Source organism: Cnephaeus nilssonii (genome assembly GCF_951640355.1).
Source record: "Cnephaeus nilssonii genome assembly, chromosome: 20".
NCBI classification, from domain to species: Eukaryota; Metazoa; Chordata; class Mammalia; order Chiroptera; family Vespertilionidae; genus Cnephaeus; species Cnephaeus nilssonii.
In genome coordinates, this window is record NC_137091.1 from 50,076,954 (window position 1) to 50,097,027 (window position 20,074).

At 62.0% G+C, this 20,074-nt stretch overlaps 1 protein-coding gene and 1 pseudogene across 4 annotated transcripts in view; one reads left to right on the forward strand and one right to left on the reverse strand.

Moving 5' to 3' along the window:
- The window catches only part of LOC307116685 (class I histocompatibility antigen, Gogo-B*0101 alpha chain-like), a 43,276-nt gene that overhangs the window by 505 nt on the left and 22,697 nt on the right, over positions 1-20,074 (forward strand). Inside the window, exons 2-8 of one of the 3 annotated variants that reach the window (XM_079800858.1) lie at positions 13,796-14,080; positions 14,335-14,610; positions 15,178-15,453; positions 15,575-15,679; positions 16,106-16,138; positions 16,269-16,316; positions 16,460-16,679. In XM_079800858.1, the coding sequence (XP_079656984.1) occupies positions 13,796-14,080; positions 14,335-14,610; positions 15,178-15,453; positions 15,575-15,679; positions 16,106-16,138; positions 16,269-16,316; positions 16,460-16,464 (1,028 nt within the window). In that variant the 3' untranslated portion in view covers positions 16,465-16,679. Of the gene's footprint in view, positions 1-13,795; positions 14,081-14,334; positions 14,611-15,177; positions 15,454-15,574; positions 15,680-16,105; positions 16,139-16,268; positions 16,317-16,459; positions 16,680-20,074 lie in introns of those variants that run through there. The other 2 variants (XM_079800857.1, XM_079800859.1) reach the window with 2 other exon arrangements.
- LOC307092441 lies at positions 4,706-8,957 on the reverse strand (annotated as a pseudogene). Its single transcript has 3 exons — positions 8,934-8,957; positions 7,557-7,875; positions 4,706-4,846 (listed from the first exon to the last, which is right to left on the reverse strand). The product of its transcript is annotated as an uncharacterized misc_RNA (transcript).

The following is a 20,074-nucleotide window of genomic DNA, read 5'->3' on the forward strand; positions in this document are numbered from 1 at the left end:
CGAGGGTCCGGGTCCGAGCGTCACCCTGAAGCGGTGGTAACCGCCCGGCCCCCACCCGGCGGGATTCCGTGGGGACTGTGAGCCGATTTCACTTTCAGTTTTAGATTCAGTCCCCTCGGGGCGGACGGGGCGGGGCTGTCCTGGGTTCAGGGCTGACCTCGGGGCGGGGCGGGGTCAGGGTCTCACACCTTCCAGAGGATGTTTGGCTGTTACAATGGACCCAACGGGCGCTTCCTCAGCGGGTACTGGCAATACGCCTACGATGGCACCGACTACCTCGCCCTGAGCGAGGACTTGACCTCCTGGATCACGGCGGACAAGGCGGCTCAGATCACAAAGCGCAAGTGGGAGGCGTTATATTTGGCAGAGCGATGGAAGTTCTACCTGGAGCACATTTGTGTGAAATGGCTCCTCATTTACCTAGAAAACGGGAAGGAGACCCTGCAGCGCGCAGGTACCAGGGGCCCTGCAGCCGCCCCTCTCCCCGGGGCTGGGGCTCCTACAAGGAGACAGGACAGGGGGTCAGTGTCAGACACCCCTCCTTGGGGTCAGGGAGGGAGTCCCCCTGGATGTCCAGGTCAGGTACCAGAGGGACTCTCCCTTTTCTCAGGGACAATTAGGGGTGCATGCTCTCCTGGGGTGCAGGGAGACCCCCCTGAAATAGCCCATCAGCGGTTCCCATGGGCCCTGCAGGGGCTCTGGGACCCACGGGGACCTTCTCTCCCAGGCCTTGTGCGCTGCCCACACCCCCTGTGTCTGAGGCCTGACCCCAGCTTTTCTGAGTCACGTGGCCTCCCAGGTCAGGACCACAAATCCCTTTTCTCCCCTCAGAGACCTGCGTCCTGCCCTGGGCTGTGTCTCTCTGATTCTAGAACTTTCTAAAGACTAGGAGGTCCTTCCAGGGGCCTCTGTCCAGGCTGGTGTGTGCGGTGTGTGCTCCCTCCCCCACCCGGGTGTCTGTCCACTCTCAGGATGGTCACATGGGCGCTGCTGGAGTGTCCCATGGCGGATGCAAAGTTCCTGCATTTTCTCCCCTCCCCTCAGACCCTCCAAAGGCACACGTGACCCACCACCCCGTCTCTGCCCGTGAGGTCACCCTGAGGTGCTGGGCGCGGGGCTTCTACCCTGCGGACATCAGCCTGACCTGGCAGCGTGACGGGGAGGACCAGAGCCAGGACATGGAGCTGGTGGAGACCAGGCCTGCGGGGGACGGCACCTTCCAGAAGTGGGCGGCCGTGGGGGTGCCCCCTGGCGAGGAGCAGAGATACACGTGCCATGTGCAGCACGAGGGGCTGCCCGAGCCCCTGACCCTGAGATGGGGTGAGGAGGGCCGTGGGCACAGAGCCTCTTCTCAGGGCAGCGGGGGCCCTGGGGGACCTCAGTGGGGTCGGGGCTGAGGCCTGGGGTCAGGCCCTCACCCTCCCTTCCCTTCTCCTCCCAGAGCCGCCTCCTCACACCTTCATCTTCATCATCCTGGGCATCGCTGGGGGCCTGGTTCTGCTGGGAGCTGTGGCTGGATCTGTGATGTGGGGGAGGAGGCGCTCAGGTGGGCAGGGGTGGGGTCTGAGTGTGCACTCTAGGCAGTGACAGCGCCCAGGTCTCTGATGTGTCTCTCTCGGCTTCTAAAGGTGAGACCTGCCGTGGGGAGGGGTGGGCAGAGGGGGGCCTGGGTGGTGGGGAGTCTGTGGGACACTGTGAGCATGAAGTGGGTTTGAGAATGTCACCAGTTCCAGCCACTGCCCTGGATCTGCTCATGATGATTGTCCTCCACAGCGTGAGGAGCTGCCCTGTGGGGACTGAGTGATGGAAGGTGTGTTCACACTCCCACTTCCTGACTCAGGAACCTCTGATGGGGGGCTGGCCCCGCCCTGCTCCCCACACTTTCTGGTCCAGCAGAGACAGCTGGGCCCTCACTATCACTGTCTTTACCTCCTCATGCTCTGAGCTGCAAGCTGTTCCTTCCGCATTGAAATGAGGTTCTGGGGGCGACTTTGTTCAATTCTTGCCATGAGGAGCTGGTGGGTAAATTAAAACAGAAGATCCTACATTTTGATTGGAAATACATATAAACACCAAGAACTTTCCAGAGCTCACGTGTTTGCTGTGCTGAGCTGTCCCAGGTGTGGACGGGGGGTTGTTGAGGACCGAGTGTGGTTGGGGGTTGCTCAGTGCATCGTGAGCTTTGACGTGGTCTCTCCTCGGCCGGGTCACCTCTCTGCTCCTCTGACTTTGTCCCTTCAGTAAAACCCTGAACCACCAGGACCTGTGGTCACTGGAACTCAGACACCCCCAGGCCTTGTGTCCTGTCCTAATGCAGCGCATCTCCAGGACCCTGGACAGCAAGGGCTTCCTGGGGCAGGTCAGCCTGGGATGGGGCCCAGCACCCATCTTCTGGGTGTTCGGTGTTTCTTTGCTCTGGTGGGTGTTATGCCTGTTCCTATTCTTGGGTGTGAGTTCTGGTCTCATTATCTGGTGTCCCCGTCTGACAGCCACAGGAGGCATGTTGCCTGTCACTGTCCCGCAGGCCCAGGGTCCCTGCACCCAGGACTCTGTGGTGTGGAGAGATGGGTGTTCAGGCTCCTCCTGCTCTGCCTCCTTCTAGGGCCTGAAGGTTCCAACCCTCTGATCAGCTTGGTCTTCCTGGGGACCAGCCCCACCCTGACGCTCTCCAGGCCCCTCAGCCAAGAGCCACCTCATCAGCGTCCCAAAGACACCTGTCACTCAGGAGATGCCCAGGGTTTTAGGAGCCTGCGCACTGTGGGGGAAGAGGGTGTCCCGCCATCTGACCCCTCACCTGGGGCTCGGCTGACAATAATGATGGTCAGAGAGCCTTGGGGACACTCCCCTGACACGGAGGCTGCTGCCCTGGCCGCCGCTCAGCGCCTAGAGCCCCGCCCTCCACAGAGTCCCGGGCGCTGGTCCTGGGCTAGGTCCGCGCTGGGCCGCAGACCCCTCCCCGGGCTGGCGCTGAGGGGGCCAGTCCCCGCATCTCTCCTTTGTGGGGCCTCGCTCCCTCTCCCCTCCTCCTCCCTCCCTGCGCTCTACCAGAGAGAGAAATCACTGGAAACATCCTCCTGTGAGAATTAACGAGAACACACATAGACACAGTGTGTGTGTGTGTGTGTGTGTGTGTGTGTGTGTGTGTGTGTGTGAGTGTGTGTGTGTGCGTGTGTGTGCGCCATCTCATGTGAGTCTCACATGCATGTGGGGTGTGCTCACACCTTCAGCGCCAATAAACACCGGACAGAGCAGGGGCTTCGGACACCCGGGGCGGGGGCGGGGCTGCCAGGTGAGCGCCTGCGGCCCCGGAGGCCAGGAAGGGGCAGCAAAAGGGGGTCCCCCCACCCCGCCTCCGCCACGGGAGCCCCTGCCTTCCAGCCCCGCCCTCAACTCCCACCTCCACTCAGGCTCCTCGCTGCCAGGGGCCGCCCGGCGTCGGTGGGCTGGGCCGAGGGGCAGGAGAGGCAGCGCTACTTTCACCGGGGATGGGGGGGGGGGGCACCGGCCCCACCTCAGCCGCCTTCGGGGCGGGCGCAGTCCCAGCTCCACCCACGGCGCCCGGTCCGCGTCTCCAGAAGGGCTCCCGCCCCGCGGCGGTGCCTCTGCTGCTCGCTGCCCGGCTGCGCGCCCCGGGGCACCGGATCTCTGCGGGGGGGGCCGCCCTCAGCCTGACCCCCCTCCCGCCCTGCCCTCCCCGCGGCCCCGCCTCCCCAGCGCTGACCTCCGCCCGGGGACCCCCCTCCCCGACAGGCCGGGGCCGAGGAGCCGAAGAGGGATTGCGGGCCGCGTCCCGGTCGCGGGGGGAGGGACTGGCGGGTCCCAGGAGGGACGGTCGGGCGGCCGGGGACCCGCAAAGGAAGCTGCGTCTCCCAGCAGCTCTGTGGGTGAGTCCTGGGCTGGGCCCTCCGCCGCCCCCTCCGGGAAGGCTTCCTGGGTCGCCCTGCGCCCCGCGGGGCCTCCTCGCGTCCCGGTCGCCGCGTCCCCAGAAGCGGGGGTGCGGGAAGCTGCGTGCGCGGTGCCGTCTCCACGGACGCGCTCAGTGACTGACAGCAGGACCCCCCATGGGGAGGGGTGTCTCTCACACAGTCACCCCCTCAGCAGGTCCCCACGGGCCGGGCGCTGCCCTCGCTCACAGCCTCCCAGCGGGAGGCCTGTTGGGGGGACGCAGCTGGAGACACCCCTGCCTCCCCCCTCCCCCTCTGCCCCATCCCCGTGGGCACCCGCCCCCGGCCCCTCAGCAAGGCCGTCAGCTCTGGCTCCTGGGGGCACCCCTCTTTCTGAGAGAGGGGGTGCATCAGGCTGAGCACAGGTTTCAGTGGAAAAGCAGCCACACTTACAACTGTCCTGAGGACAGAGGGAGAGGCCAGGGCCCCCTCACAGCCCGGAGCGCGGGGGATTCTGCGAAATGGGCGCGTGTGGAGTCCGTCCCCGGATGCGCACACCCAGGAGGAGGGCATTTCAGTTGTGGGGACAAACACCCACATTACAGAGAAAACAAAGACACCCCACTTTACAGCCCGGAGGCGGGGCCCTGGGGGCGGGGCCTTGGGGTGAACGTGCGGTTTGCTGCCCCCTGGTGGCGCCCAAAGGTGAGGGCGCAGGAGCCGCGTCCCTCCCGCGGGGCGTCCGCACAGGAGCCTCCCAACCAGGCGGCGGCTCAGGTGCAGCTTTAAGGGCCCAGGAGCTCCGGGGGAGCCCCCCTCCGCTAACGGGGCTCCGCACACTCAGGCTGCCCCGGGGGCGAGGGGCCGCAGGAGGCAGAGGGGAGAGGGGGGCAGGGGCCCCACACCCACGGGGGGTCATGGCCACGGGGCCCCAGCTCCCCCTCCTCCCCCGCGCAGACTCCCTGGGGGAGAAGGAAACCAGGTGCGGGGACCGGAACCCCAAAGGGAAGAGGAGCCCCCGGCGCCGCCCGCAGGCCAGAGCTGAGGCCCCGCAGCAGCATCCACCCCGCGGGGGCCCCGCACCTCACTCCTGGGAGGGCCCCCCGCGGGTCGGGGCCCAGGGGGGAGCCCCCCAGCACCAGGCCGGGCTCTGGGGCGGCGGGTCCCGCTCCGGGGCCCGAAGGGGCGACAGCGCCACCCACTCCGCTGCGCTCAGGTCAGAGGTCGGAGGTCCGCCCCTCCTGGGCCCTGTCCTCAGGGCGAGGCCTTTGGGGGGACACCGGGCTGGGCCGCGGGCGCCACCGACTCGGCCTCTCACACAAAGGGGGGCGCAGGGGGACCCTCTGGGAGCTCCTCCTCCTCGGGGCTGTGGGCACACGTGGGGGAGGCGCCCCAGTCCTTCCTGACGCTCCCCCCACAGGCCCTGGTCAGCGCCCAGAAGATGGGGCCTGGGAGCCCGCAGGGCCCTGGGGTGTCCGCGTGCCGCCCGCGGGGGGCGCTCCAGTCTCTCCATCCTGCGGGGTCCCGGGAGGCCTGGAGAGTCTGTGCTGTGGTTTGGGGGGTGAAGGGACCCTGCCCCTGGCTGTCCTCCTGCCACAGAACATTCTGGAACGTGGCAGCAGCTCCGCTGCCGGGAGGGCAGAGCCCTGGCTGCTCCCAATGGACAGGGAGCTTGTGAGGGAGGAGCCAGCAGGGCGCTGAGCAAACCCCTGGTCCCACCCCCGCTGCAGCCCCGCCTGCGCCTCTCTAAGCGCCTCCTCCCCGTCCCCCCCCCCCCCCCCCCACAGCGTCCCCTCCGGGTTCCTCGTGGGTTTGTGCCGCGGAGTCAGTCTGACCCTCCATGTGGGTCACAAGGGTGAGGCCTGAGACTCAGTAAGCGCTGCGGTCCCCCAGTTACCATGGTGACAGGGTTAGAGGCTTCCATGCATCACATTCTGTGCTTTATACACCACAACATAAGGAAGAGCCTTCCATGTGTGTATATTCAGGACACGTGTGACTATCTCCTCAGGATAAATGCCTAAAAGAGACATTTCTATGTCATAATGTGAGCACATTTATTATTTCTTTAAGTATATTTTTATTGACTTCAGAGAAGCATGGAGAGGGAGAGAGAGATGGAAACATCAATGCTGAGAGGATCATTGATCGCCTGCCTTCTGCACCCCTCTCCTGGGGATGCAGGGAGCCACCAGGACAGATGCCCTGACCCTAAATCTTACCCTGACCTCCTAGTTCATAGGTCGATGCTCAGTCAACGTAGAACACCACCCAAGCAGAGCTTAAGCGCATCGCTGAGACATCTTGCCAAGCTTCCTCTAGAAATTGTGTTCCACGCTTCCGTTCCTTCCGTCTTTATGACCGTGTGTCTCCCTCCCTCTGCCCGCACCCCAGCCTGTCCTTCATCTTCCCGATCTGATGGATTTTCATTTTATTCCTGTTTCTCTGGTTCCCCCTTCTCATTCCTGTTCCCGTGTGTTCATTACAAACACAGGTGATTGACATCCGCATTTCTTCCTTCCACCTTGTTCCTCACGAGCATCACTGGGGGTTGGGCTGTGGGTGTTCAGACCTCGGACTTCACGGAGAAGGACCCGCAGCCCCACAGGACCGGGGTGACCCGAGGCCTCCGTGCTGTGGGGAGCGGCCGGAGCGCACAGCGGGGCCGGGTCCTCCCTGGGGGACACGGTCACCCTCAGAGCGTCACCCTCAGACCCGCCCCGAGGCCATGACCCGGGAGACAGGGCCGCACCCCCTCCCTGGTCCGCACACACACACAGCCCCCCCCACCCCCCCCCTCACAGGGACACCAGGCCCCTGCGCGGCTCAGGGACGAGGCTGCTTCTCCCCAGCTGCCCCCCCATCCCCGCTGCAGGCGGCCTGGTCCCGGGACAGTCCCTGAGCAGCCCCCCCCACAGCACTGCCCCCCGACACCTCCCATCAGAGGAAGCCAATGTGACTTCTACAGACAGGTCAGGGTTCTGTCTGGGATGGGAGCGCTCAGTCAGCTGGGGTGTAGACACCACATGGGTGTTTGTGGGACTGGTGTCTTCAGGCCCAAACTGTTCTCTGTCTCAAAGGGGTCACGCCTCTCCCTCCACCTCCCTCCCAGAGGGAAGGCACTACATTTTCAGGGGTGAGCTCTTTTCTAGAACATCCCTAGGGCAGTGTTTTTTTGTTTGTTTGTTTGTGCGACCATTTCTTTATTAAATTATGCAAAAAGGGGAGGAGAAGGGGGCAGCTGTGGGGCTTGGTCCAACCCTGGCCCCACCCCGGCCTGGCACTGTCTGAGAGAAGGGGATCTGAAGGAGACCCAGGGATCAGGCAGGGCAGGGATGGGCAGGACAGAAAGGGGGATGCAGAGGTTCCGAAGGAGAAGCTATCGGAGGAGGGGTGGGAGTGAGGGAGGGAGAGAGGAAGAGGGGAAGGGGGCAGTTGGGGACCAGCTGGGAGCTGGGATGGAACAGGTCAGGGGGTGGAACAATGGCAGAGTGGGGTGGAAGGGCGGGGTCTGGAGAGGTGGGCAAGAGAAGGCTGGGGAGAAAGAGGGGGCAGCTCTGGTGCAGGGCCCAGAGCAAGGAGTCAGGTGGAGTGTCTGCCCGGAACTGTCCCTGCCCCATCCCCGGGCCTTGAGGGGCCTCCTCCCCCAGCCCATTGGCAGGGGGCTCCTGCCGATGCCCCATGTTCTGTCTTCTGCCCCTGGGATCAGCTTCATCCTCCTCTTCAGCAGCTCTCTTCAGCGCGGGCCCTCGTCGTCGTCATCTTCTTCTTCCTCATCTTCTCCTCCTCCTCCCTCTTCCTCTCCGTCCTCAGCGGTTTCCTCTTCTTTCTCCTGGGCTCCATGCTCCTCCTCCTCCACCACTTCTTTCTTCGCTCTTTCCCGCCTTCTCCTCCACCTTCTCGCTCTTCTCCTTCAGGTCCTGGCGCTCAACTCGGCCGCTGCCTCCACGCGCTTCTCCGACGTGGGGCCGGGCCGGGGCCGGGGCCGGGGCTAGCGGGGAGCCGGGGTCCCGGGGTCAGGACGGAGGGGCACTGGACGGCGGAAGGTGGCCGCGCAGCGAGCTGGGTCTCTGGCGGAGGCGGCAGAGGCGCTGGGTGGAGCGGGGGTGGGTCTGGAGCGGAGACCCCCGGGGCTGCGGCCGTCCGTCCGGAGAGCTGGCGGCGGAAGGGCGGTGCGGGCGGTCGCTGGGTTCTGGGGCAACGTTTTAAGCTCAGTTTGGGGGTGCAGGGAGTCCGTCTCAGGGAGAGGGATTCTGGGAAGAAAAGAGAAGAAAAAGGCAGGGGCCATTGGGAGACCCCTTCTGGTTTAGCCAGATCAACCTTTCTCTAAGTGTGGTCCATGGAACCCTGAAGTATCTAAGAGCCTTTCCCAGGGTGGGGGGGGGGGGCGGTCAGCATTATTTGCAGGAGATGAGGGACATCCTTTGCACCGAGGTAAAGCTCAGCACGAATGGGGACTGGTAACGAACTTCCAGAGCCCTTACTCTGCACCAGCGCTGACCTGCACAAAGAAAACAGACAAAAAACATCCAGTTTCACTTTAAAATGACATGGTTGAGCCCAGCTGTCGTGGCTCAGTTGTTGAGGGTCAACCTATGAACCAGGAGGCCAGGGCACATGCCTGGGTTGCAGGCTCGATCCCCAGTAAGGGTAGTGCAGGAGGCAGCCGATCAATGATTCTCTCTCATCACTGATGTTTCTCTCTCTCTCTCTCCCTCTCCTTCTCTCTCTCTAAAATCAATAAAAACAAACAAGAAATAAGGAAAAAACAACATGGTTGAAGGAATTAAAATTACTATCTTTTGTAAATCCTCATCCTTCAATCGACATTTTAAAAATATATTGGATTCCGGTAAAGATTCTGGTGAGGGTAAATGCAATACTCATATTGCAACACAACCACCTAAAAATGACAGCTACACTCCAGAAAAATCAGCTAATAGAATGATTCTATATATTATCAATAGGTGTCCCAACTCCTACTCAGCAAAATGTAAAGGTCAGTCTATACAGATTCCTCCATTGCCAGCTTCGGAGCAGTTGGCCTACCCATTTCTCCTCCAGTTGGCCCATCGTCCTTGCTCTGCTTAGGTCTCTCTAACTGCCTACCATATTCCCCCTCAAGGACCTTGGCTCTGAATTCTGTCAGGGAAAGGGGGCTTCGGTCTCTTCTGAAACTACTTCCTGCTGAGGAGGGTCAAAGGTTTCTCTCAGAGCCAAGAGATCCTTGCTCTCTGTCAGAGGGACGATGAGGCCTGGGCACAGAAGGAGGTGCCCAGAGGTGGTATTTCCTAGGTCCGAGTAGGGTTTGTAACCTGGTGGAGACAAACTGTGTTATAAAATTTAGTATTATTGGGCAAATGTTAAAACAGCAAGAATTATGACAAGTGGTCTGGTGGAAGAAAGAAACATTTTAACTCTAATACTTTCCTGTTGAAATCTCCCCCATTTTTGTTAGAGACAAATTAAGACCAATTTATTTATTTTATTAAGTCTAGTTTCAATTTGGCCTAATCGTTTGCATGAACACAACAAGAATAACAATTGATCACATAGGCTATTTTAAAAAAAATATGCTTTCCTGGAATCTCATGAGAAAGTTTACTCCCAGGGCAAAGAAGCCAAGCTCTACAGTTGCCATCAGGCTTTGCCTGCGATACCTACAGAATCGGGGTGCGTTCCTCAAGCTGAGGTCCCCACAGGTGTCTTGTGGTTCCTTTCATGCCATCTCTCAGGAAAGCAACCTCCGTTCCTTCCCTGGAAAGACCAGTAACCACGTGACCAAGCAGGGGACCAGGCTGTTTATCCAAAGGGCTTATGGTCTTCAAAGTCAGTCTTCATTCCTTAGAGCTTTCCGGTGACATCCAGAGTCCGGGCACGTCTCTCTCAGACATGACATTCCAGCCAAGTTTTGGTTAATAAAACCACAATTGGAAACTGGCTTATGTCCTGTTATGAAGCAATCAGATTCTTATTGGATTTATGCAAACAAACACATTGCCATGAGCACAATAATACTCACTTATTAAGAGTTTCCAAATTCTGGAGAGATCAGGTACAGAGACAAATACAAAGGCCTCAATATTGCTTATGAAAGTAAAATTTACAAAAATGCTTTAAGAAAAGAAACAAGTTCCCTTCTGTCTTGAAAACAAGAAGGCTAAAAAGCAGTAATATTTTTTAATGACAAAAACTACAATTATTGTTAGTTCATTCAGTCCTACAATTAAGTCCTTTTTCTCCTGATGTTTTCTTGCCAGTGTTTTGTTTTGTTTTTTTTTTAATATATTTTATTGATTTCTTACAGAGAGGAAGGGAGAGGGATAGAGAGCTAGAAACATCGATGAGAGAGAAACATCGACCAGCCGCCTCTTGCCAGTGTTTGTAAAAGAAGTCCGAGTCCTTTCCATGGGTCTGTCAGAAGATGCCCTCCAGCGCCCAGGACTTACAGCCAGAATGCGGCCCCTGGGCTGCCAGGGGGGGTTGCCAGCTCATTTCCCATGCATTTCTGCCGGAAGCCACTGCTTGCCAATACTGTCATGAGCGTGCACCAAGGAACGCGGGAGGCCGGTGGACCTTGAGCGTTAGCAGGGCTGACACTAGGCACCGATTATTCGTGTTGAGGTTGAGGTGGCTCGAAGCAATCTCCTGACCTGATACCCTCCAAGTAAATGTTTACTGGCCTTACTGACCTTAGTGATCTGTACGGACCTTAGAGATGGTCTGTTTGCTACCTGTTTGCTGTGCTTCGCCGAGGGCAAGATGAGTATCTAAAACTGAATAAAAAGTCGACGAGGCCAGGGCTCAGCACGCCTCTTCAAGAAAAAGGCTCCACCTGGCCCCACCCCTTAATCATTCACATTTGTGTCCAGCATTTTCATGTGTGCGTCGGCCCCTCCTGCAGATCCTGAGCCTCCGTGCAGGTCGCGGCACGTTTTGAGTTGTTCAACACCCACAAGCAGAACAGAAGCAGAAGGCGCCTTAAATACGCCGCTCCTGGCTGGCTCACCGTGCTCCCCACGTAGAGGACAGGCACGCACAGAACGCCGGTTCAGCCCCCAGCCAAGGTGACTAGGAAAGGCTGTAAGCACCTCAGGAAAGCCCCAGGTTAATAACTTGGCAGCTGCTAGGGAGTTTCCACGGGTGCCTGCAAGAAGTTTCCCAAAGGGGAACAAAGTTCCGCAAGTCCAGGCACCCGCCCCGGGCCTCTGGCTGTCCCGGAAGGCTCTTACCTTAGGGCTCGGAGGAGGGTGACCCGTCTAGAGCCGCCAAAATATGTTCCCGGGAACCCCCAGAGTGGGCTCGGGCTGCCTGTCGCTGTGCCCAATAGCGAAGGCAGGGCTGAATCATATGAGGCATTTATTGAGAAGGCCTGCCAAACAAGAAGGCGGGGCGTACAAGCATCACATCCTGTCTTTAGCCAAGGTGCAGGGGGCAGGACTATAAAGGGAAGAGCTGGGGTGAGCTGGGAACGGAATGCAGCTACGTGCAGGCCTGGGGGTCCGCAGACATCTGCTACTGTCAGGCGATGAGAGGATGTTTTGAGTCCTGGTGGGTGGGTCTGACCCTGCTTCTCAGTTCTGCTTGCTGGATTCACAGCTGAGTCACCTCCTCAGTCACTTCCCACAGGCCTTGGAAATGAGCTTCTCCCTTCCGAAAATGTCACCTGGCCTGGCCCGTGTTTACAGAACAGAATGAAGGACACAGACACTAGGATTGCTGGGATTGGGGGAACTGGCACTCACTTTCTCAAACATGAACCTGAGCTTCTCCCTCAGGAAATGTCACCGGGCAGGGGACAGCAGACAGGCCTGTTGTCTGATGAAATGTCAGCCCCGAGAGAAAACCAGAATGTGGGGACAGGTGTGTCCCACCACGTCAGCTAGACCCTTCCCAACGCTGACACGCTTTCCTAGGGGCTCTGTGGGGACAGACACAGAGGTGAGCTTGGATGACGGGTGATTAATGCATCCGCACGGGAAGGGCTCTAGGACTTAGAGACACAGGCATCCCTTTACATCACCTGCATGAGGACAGAGCCACCCAGCAAGACAGCTCTGGGGATGGTGACATAACAGAACAGGAATTGTTCAGTAATGTTTCAGGTTCCACTTTGCAAACAAGTTTTCAGAAACTACCACTTGTGTAGTTTTAGTGTGCTATCAAAGATTAATATTCACACATCTGAAAATGTTATTAAAAATACTGCTCCTGCACATTCATGCGAGGCTCTATATTTTTCATATACTTCAACCAAAATAATAGATGAAACGCAGAAGCAAATATGAAAACCCAGCGTCTCCCAGTGAGATGTGCAAGGATGTAAAATGAGAGCAGGTCCCCTCCTCTCTCCTCCTTGTTTATTTAGGAAACTAGAGGCCTGGTGCACGAAATTTGTGCATGGGGGTCCCTCAGCTCAACCTGCACCCTCTACAATCCAGGAGCTCTCAGGGGATGTCCTACTGATGGCTCAGGCCCACTCCATGGTTCTCTGCTCTCTGCGGGCCTGGGGGTTTCACTGCAGCCATGAAGATGAAGCCCCCATGCCCTGCTGTCTGCTCTCTGCCTGCCACCGCCATGTGAAGGAAGCCCCAATGCCCTGCAGTGTGCTCTGTCTGCCAGGCCTGGGGGCTTCGTCGACACGGACACACTAAGGAAGCCGCCATGCCCTGATGTCCTGGCTCTGTCTGCGGGGCCTGGGGGTGTTCCCACCGCCACTGCCCACTAAGGAAGCCCCCAAGCCCTGCTGTCCGGATTCTGTCTGCTGGGCCTGGGGCTTCACAGCCATCACCCTGTGAAGGAAGCCCTGCTGTCTGGGCTCTGTCTGCTGTGCCTAGGGGCAGATCCAGCTTCGCCCATTGGTCCGCGAGAACCCCCGATGGGCTGACGGGCCCAACAGCTGCAGCACCGGCGGAGCAGGAAGGCTGGATCTGCCCCCTCTGGAGGCAGATCCAGCCTGCCGCTTGGCTCCCGCAAGCCTGTCCTGGCTCTGTCTGCCCGCCGCTTGGTCCGCGCGAACCCCCATGGAGCTGACGGGCCCAACCGCTGCAGCACCGGTGGAATGGAAAGGCTGGATCTGCCCCCTCTGGCTGATAGGCCCAGACACTCCAGCAGCAGGGCTGAGGGGACTGGGGGCCGCCATCTTGTGGCTATGGGGCCGCCATTTTGTCACGGAGTGATGATTAATTTGCATATTACTCTTTTATTAGATAGGATAGGTATTTTTCATAAGAACATTACTTCTGATAACATGTCATAGGTTATTAATATGATAAATGAATTCACAATTTTTCAAAGTGTTTGATTCCTTACGTGGTAAATATTGATAGTTGTAATCCGCATAAACAAAATTACTCTTTGGTTCCTCACTAATTTATAACATTGAATAGAAATTCTGATGCCAAAATGAGAGTGATGAACAGCACGGCACCTGGGCCAGGCCTCGGGGGACCGTGTGACGGGCGCTCCGCGCAGGAGGGGGGTCAGGACGGAGTCCAGGACCCGGGCCTGCGCTCCGGTCTCAGCGGGGGACAGAGTCTGGGGGGGCAGCTCCGTGGTGGGGACTCCCCAGCGCCCTGGTTTCACTTCTCTCCCAACCTGTGTCGGCGCCTCCTTCCTGGATACTCGTGACGCGGCCCCACTTCTCACTCCCATTGGCTGAGCGGTTTCCAGAGCAGCCAATCAGCGTCCCCGGGACCCGGTTTCAACTCCTCCGCGGAAGCGCCCGGACTCAGAGGGTCCCCCACCCTCCTGCTGCTGCTCTCGGGGGCGCTGGTGCTGACCCCCAGCCGGGCCGGTGAGTGCGGGGTCGGAAGGGGCGGCTGTGCGGGGAGGAGCGAAGGGACCCTTTGGGGGCGCGGGGCCGGAAGGCGTGTGTCCATCCCCGGCCCTGCCCCCCGTCCGCCCCCCAGGCCCCCACTCCATGAGGTATTTCAGCACCATCGTGTCCCGGCCCGGCCGCGGGGAGCCCCGGTACCTCGAGGTCGGCTACGTGGACGACACGCAGTTCGTGCGGTTCGACGGCCACGCGGCGAGTGGGAGGGTGGAGCCGCGGGCGCCGTGGATGCAGCAGCCGTGGGTGGAGCAGGAGGACCCGGGGTATTGGGACCGGGAGACGCTGAGGTCCAAGATCCACGCACAGATTTTCCGAACGAGACTGCGGGACTTCCGCGGCTACTACAACCAGAGCGAGGACGGTGAGCCGCGCGCCGGGCCCGTCACGACCCCCCTCCCCACGGACGGACGGGCCGGGACCGCCCCGAGGGTCCGGGTCAGAGCGTCACCCCGAGGCGGCAGGACCCGCCCGACCCCCACCCGGGAGGAGCCCGCGGGACTGTGACCCGATTTCACTTTCAGTTTTAGATTCAGGCCCCGCGGGGCGGGCGGGGTGACCTCGGGGCGGGTGGGATGGGGCTGACCACGGGGCGGGCTGACCTCGGGGCGGGGTCAGGGTCTCACACCATCCAGAGGGTGTTTGGCTGCGACTTGGGACCCGATGGGCGCCTCCTCCGCGGGTACAATCAATTCGCCTACGACGGCACCGACTACCTGGCCCTGAACGAGGACCTGACCTCCTGGACCGCGGCCGACATGGCGGCTCAGATCACACAGGGCAAATGTGAGGCGGAGGGTGCAGCAGAGCATTGGAGGATCTACCTGGAGGGGGAGTGTGTGAAGTGGCTCCGCATTCACCTGGAAAAAGGGAAGGAGACCCTGCTGCGCGCAGGTACCAGGGGCCCTGGGGCCCCCCCTCTCCCCGGGGCTGGGGCTCCTACAAGGAGACAGGACAGGGGGTCAGTGTCGGACACCCCTCCTTGGGGTCAGGGAAGGCGTCCCCTGGATGTCCAGGTCAGGTACCAGAGGGACTCCCCCTCCTCTCAGGGACAGGTAGGGGTGCAGGCTCTCCTGGGGTGCAGGGAGACCCCCTGAAATAACCCATCAGCGGTTCCCATGGGCCCTGCAGGGGCTCTGGGACCCATGGGGACCTTCTCTCTCAGGCCTTGTGCACTGCCCCACACCCCCTGTGTCTGAGGCCTGACCCCAACTTTTCTGAGTCACGTGGCCTCCACCCAGGTCAGGACCACAAATCCCTTTTCTCCCCTCAGAGACCTGCGTCCTGCCCTGGGCTGTGTCTCTCTGATTCTAGAACTTTCTAAGACTAGGAGGTCCTTCCAGGTGCCTCTGTCCAGGCTGGTGTGTGTGCTGTGTGCTCCCTCCCACACCCGGGTGTCTGTCCACTCTGGAGTTTCCCATGGCAGATGCAAAGTTCCTGCATTTTCTCCCCTCCCCTCAGACCCTCCAAAGGCACACGTGACCCACCACCCCATCTCCGACCATGAGGTCACCCTGAGATGCTGGGCGCGGGGCTTCTACCCTGCGGACATCAGCCTGACCTGGCAGCGTGACGGGGAGGACCAGACCCAGGACATGGAGCTGGTGGAGACCAGGCCTGCGGGGGACGGCACCTTCCAGAAGTGGGCGGCCGTGGGGGTGCCCCCTGGCGAGGAGCAGAGATACACGTGCCATGTGCAGCACGAGGGGCTGCCTGAGCCCCTGACCCTGAGATGGGGTGAGGAGGGCCGTGGGCACAGAGCCTCTTCTCAGGGCAGCGGGGGCCCTGGGGGACTCAGTGGGGTTGGGCCTGAGGCCTGGGGTCAGGGCCCTCACCCTCCCTTCCCTTCTCCCCCCAGAGCCGCCTCCTCAGACCTTCATCTCCATCATCCTGGGCATCGCTGGGGGCCTGGTTCTACTGGGAGCTATGGCTGGAGCTGTGATGTGGGGGAGGAGGCGCTCAGGTGGGCAGGGTGGGGTCTGAGTGTCTGTCCCACTGGGGGTTCAAGCCCAGGTAGACATGTGTCTCGCCTCATTCACGGGAAGCGCCGTCCCCATGCGTGTGATGGCCAGTGTGGGCTCTGTGCTCACACTTACTCTGTAGTGAGGACCGTGGGAAATGAGGGACCCACTTACCACCTGATGATGCTGGTGGTGGGACCCCGTTCCCAGCAGCCCCAGGTCAGAGGGCAGGTCCCTGCTGAGCACAGACCTCCAGGAGGGCGGTGGGTCCAGTCCCCACACGTGCACTTCCCTCAGGTTTCCTGGTCCTGCCCTGGGTCTGTACACAGGGTTCTGGAAACTTCTCTGGGCCCAGGACTAGGGCTTCCTTTAGGACCTCCTGGCCCTGCCTCCTCCCTGGTCTCTCACGGGATGTTTTCTTCCCGCAGGTGGAAAAGGAGGGAGCTACGCTCAGGCTGCCAGTGAGTATGGAGGGCTGACCCCTTACACCCTGGGACAGTGCAGACGGGAGCCATGGGGGACCCCCCCCCATAGTTCCTCCTTAGTCTCCTGTCCTGGGGCTCTGACCCCGTCCTGGTGTGTCCCCCCCAGGCAGTGACAGCGCCCAGGGCTCTGATGTGTCTCTCTCAGCTATTAAAGGTGAGACCTGCCGTGGGGAGGGGTGGGCAGAGGGAGGCCTGGGTGGTGGGGAGTCTGTGGGACCCTGAGCATGAAGTGGGTTTGAGAATGTCACCAGTTCCAGCCACTGCCCTGGATCTGCTCATGATGATTGTCCTCCACAGCGTGAGGAGCTGCTTTGTGGGGACTGAGTGATGGAAGATGTGTTCACACTCCCACTTCCTGACTCAGGAACCTCTGATGGGGGGCTGGCCCTGCCCTGCTCCCCACACTTTCCTGTCAGCAGAGGCGGCTGGGCCCTCCCCATCACTCTCCTCACTCCCAGGTGCTCTGAGCTGCAACTTCCTGCTGCGGATTGAAATTAGACTGTGGATTTGACCTTGTTTGTTTACTTGTTGCCATGAAGGTTTTGGGGGTTAATTAAAGGGGAAGCTACTAAATTCTGAGGGGAAATAAATAGAAACATCAAGAACTTTCCAGAACCGTGTGTATTCTGTGGTTGTCGCAGGTGGGACAGGAGGGGCTGTGAGGTCGGAGTTTGGTCGGGGCCTGTGCCTGGTCAGTGCTCAATGCCTCCCGGGGCCCTCAGTGCACCTGCACTTCCACAGCGCTGCGCCCCCAAACCTACAGCAGCCTCTCTCCCCACATGCAGGTCCCTCTGGGGTCAGCACTGGAGGGAAGGACCTGAGAGAAGGCAGCAGGCAGAGCACAGTCCCAGCAGGAACTGACCTCAGAGGGGGAATCCCTGGCCCTCACAGGGACTCCCATCCCCCAGGCCTTGTCACGTGTCCTAATGCAGCGCCTCTCCAGGACCCTGGACAGCGAGCTTCCTGGGGCAGGTCAGCCTGGGCCCCGCCCCCCGCCCTCTGCTCCGGGGTGTTCCGTGTTTCTTTGCTCTGGTGGGTGTGATGCCTGTTCCTGTTCTTGGGTGTGAGTTCTGGTCTCATTCTCTGGGCGTCCCCGTCTGACAGCCACAGGAGGCATGTTGCCTGTCACTGTCCCACAGGCCCAGGGTCCCGCACACAGGAGCCCTCATTGGAGGTGGGTGTTCAGGCTCCTCCTGCTCTTGCCTCCTTCTGGGCCTGGCTGTTCTCCCGTCTCTCCCTGAGCTCCCCGAGGATTTAGCAGGAGCGGATCCCCCCTCTGAGGTCAGTTCCTGCTGGGACTGTGCTCTGCCCGCCGCCCTCTCTGCCGTCCTTCCCTCCAGTGCTGAGCCCAGTGGGACCCGGATGTGGGGAGAGGCTGCTGGAGGTTTGGGGGAGCAGCGCTGTGGAAGTGCAGGTGCAGTGAGGGCCCCGGGAGGCACCCTGAGCCGCAGCTGCCCCAGGACAGCTGTGCCGGGGCCACAGCCATGAGGTCACTGAGTCTGGAACAGGGTCGGGTTCTGTGACGGTGACCCCTCAGCCAGGACTTGGTGACCGTGTGACAGCTGCTGTTCCCTCTGGGCGCACACGGACCTTGGAGGGACCTCAGGCCGGTCCTGACCCCACAGTGATTCTAACATGGACATACACAGAAGCTCAGATGCTCACCCCGCCCCCTGCCGCCGCCACTGCCCCCAAGGCCTCCCAGGGGGCCAACTGGCGCCAGGTCCAATGTGGGGACCCGGCCCCTTTAGGCTGCCACGGCCCCCCTGCCGCCCCCCGCCGCCTCCTCCCGCTGCCTCCACCACAGATGGGCCGCGGGCTGCACTGCAGAGTGCGGCTCCCGCTGCTCCGTCTGCACACGGACCCCAGGGCCCCAGGGTGCCCCGGCCGCCCAGCTCCAGGGCGGGGCCCAGGCTCAGGGACTGGAGGACGAGCCTCCTGGGCGGGGAGCCCCCCCCCCCGGTGTGGCGCCGCGGGGGGTCTCCCCTGGAGGAAGCGCAGCGCCTGCCCCGCACCCCCCTGGGTCTGGGGGAGCCCCGCACAGGAGCCAGAGCCGCTCCCCCCCCCCCCCCCCCCGCGGCGGGCAGCAGCTGCTGAGGATGCGCAGGGAGGTCTGGGCGCCCCCTCCCCCGCCCGCAGCTCCCCCGCAGCGCTCACTCGGCTGAGGGTGCTCAGGCCCTGGAGGAGGAGCTGCTGCCGACAGTGCGCCCCGCGGCCTGAGGCGAGGCCGGTGACCCGGGGACACAGCGCAGCTCAGGCCGAAGCGCTGCGCACTCAGCGCCCAGGAAGCGCTGCCCCAGGTCCCACCTCCCCCTGCAGGTCTGGGCCCGGTGGTCGGGGAGCAGGCAGCAGCCCCGGGCCGCATGGGCCAGCTCGCTCAAGTGGGAGAAGACAGAGGAGCGGCTGGGCGGCCCCCTCACCCCCGCCAGGGCCTCCACCTGCCCCTTAGGCTCCGGGGCGCCGCTCGCGCCTGGCCCAGGACTTCGTGGTCCAGTGTTTGCGGGAGGGCTCTCCGGCCAGGCCCCAAGAAGGTGCCCACGGCACTGCCCACCCGTCTGACGCCCCGAGGGGCCTGTCCCCGCCGCCCCCCACAGACCCCCATCTCACCAAGGCGCGCAGGCAGGAGGAGGACGACAGCCTCAGCGACGGGGGGACCTACACCATGGAGAGGGAGGCGCAGGACCGGGAGGGGGAGGAGGCCCGCATTATGATCGGCCAGGTGTTGGGGTACTCGAGACTCCTGACCTCGACAGGGCGTCCTCGGCCATCTTCCGCCCAGTCATCCGGGGGACGGTCCAGCGGGTGTCCCTGCGGCAGGAGCTCACCTCCCGGCCGGTGGGCGTGGCCCCCAGGGGCAGCTCCAGCACCCTCCAGTGCCAGGCGCCCCTGGAGTTCCAAAGTGGGCGTCCTGCTGGGCCAGCCTGGCTGACAGCTACTCGGACCTGGGTCTGGCGGAGGACGGCCTGGGGCGCAAAGCTGGGGAGCTCGAGGGGGCCATGCCCGTGTGCCAGCTGCTCCCCCAGCTCCCCAGCGACAGGGCGGGCAGCCCCGCTGGCCCTGAGGCCGCCAGGAAGAGTGGGCCTGGGCCCCGGAGCCAGGCAGCGAGCCGGCCGGCTGCCTTCTGGGCCAGGAGGACGTGGAGCCCGACAGCCTCAGCGATGCTAGCGGGTTGGACGGGGGTTGGGGGGGGTTGGGGGGGGGAGAGTCAGGCGGAGGGCCCCCAGGAGGGGCTGGTGTGGCTGAGGGGCCTGTGCTAGCCTAGGACCTCTGGGGCAGCCGGTCCCCAGCGCTTTCTTCATGGGAGACCAGAACGGGGAGGCGGCCCTTCCGCGGAAACCGTCTGGGGCTCCAGGGGAGGCAGAGGGCCCGGGGCGAGGGACAGTGTCGACCTCAGTGCCAGCGGCAGGATGGCCCTCAGGCTGCAGACGCGCCCCGCCCCGGCCAGGGAGGCCACGGCCTTCGTCCGGCAGGACAGTTTCACCAAGGAGCCGGCCCGTGGGCCCCCGGCGCCCGGCCAGCTCCCCAACATCGCCAGCCACCCGCTCCTGCAGTACCTGGCCGCAGCCTGGGCCTCCCGCACGCATGCGCTCCCCCCCCCCCCATGCACGCGCTTCCCCCCCCCCCACGCACGCGCTCGCCCCCCCCCCCCCCCCACACGCATGCGCTCCCGTGCCTCAAAGCCAGGCAGACCCCATGGCTCCGGCCTCCAGACGCGGATGCGGATGCGGAGGAGGAGCCCAACCCTACGGGCTCATCGTGCAGACAGCCGGGATCCGAGATCGCCAGACTGAGCCGGATGCTGGTGAAGGACGTGGCCATCCTCGCCCGGGGGATCCACTAAGTGGCGGGGGACGGCGACACGGTGGGCCCCCCCCCCGACCCACCCGTAGCTCCTCCCTCCGCAACATGCCC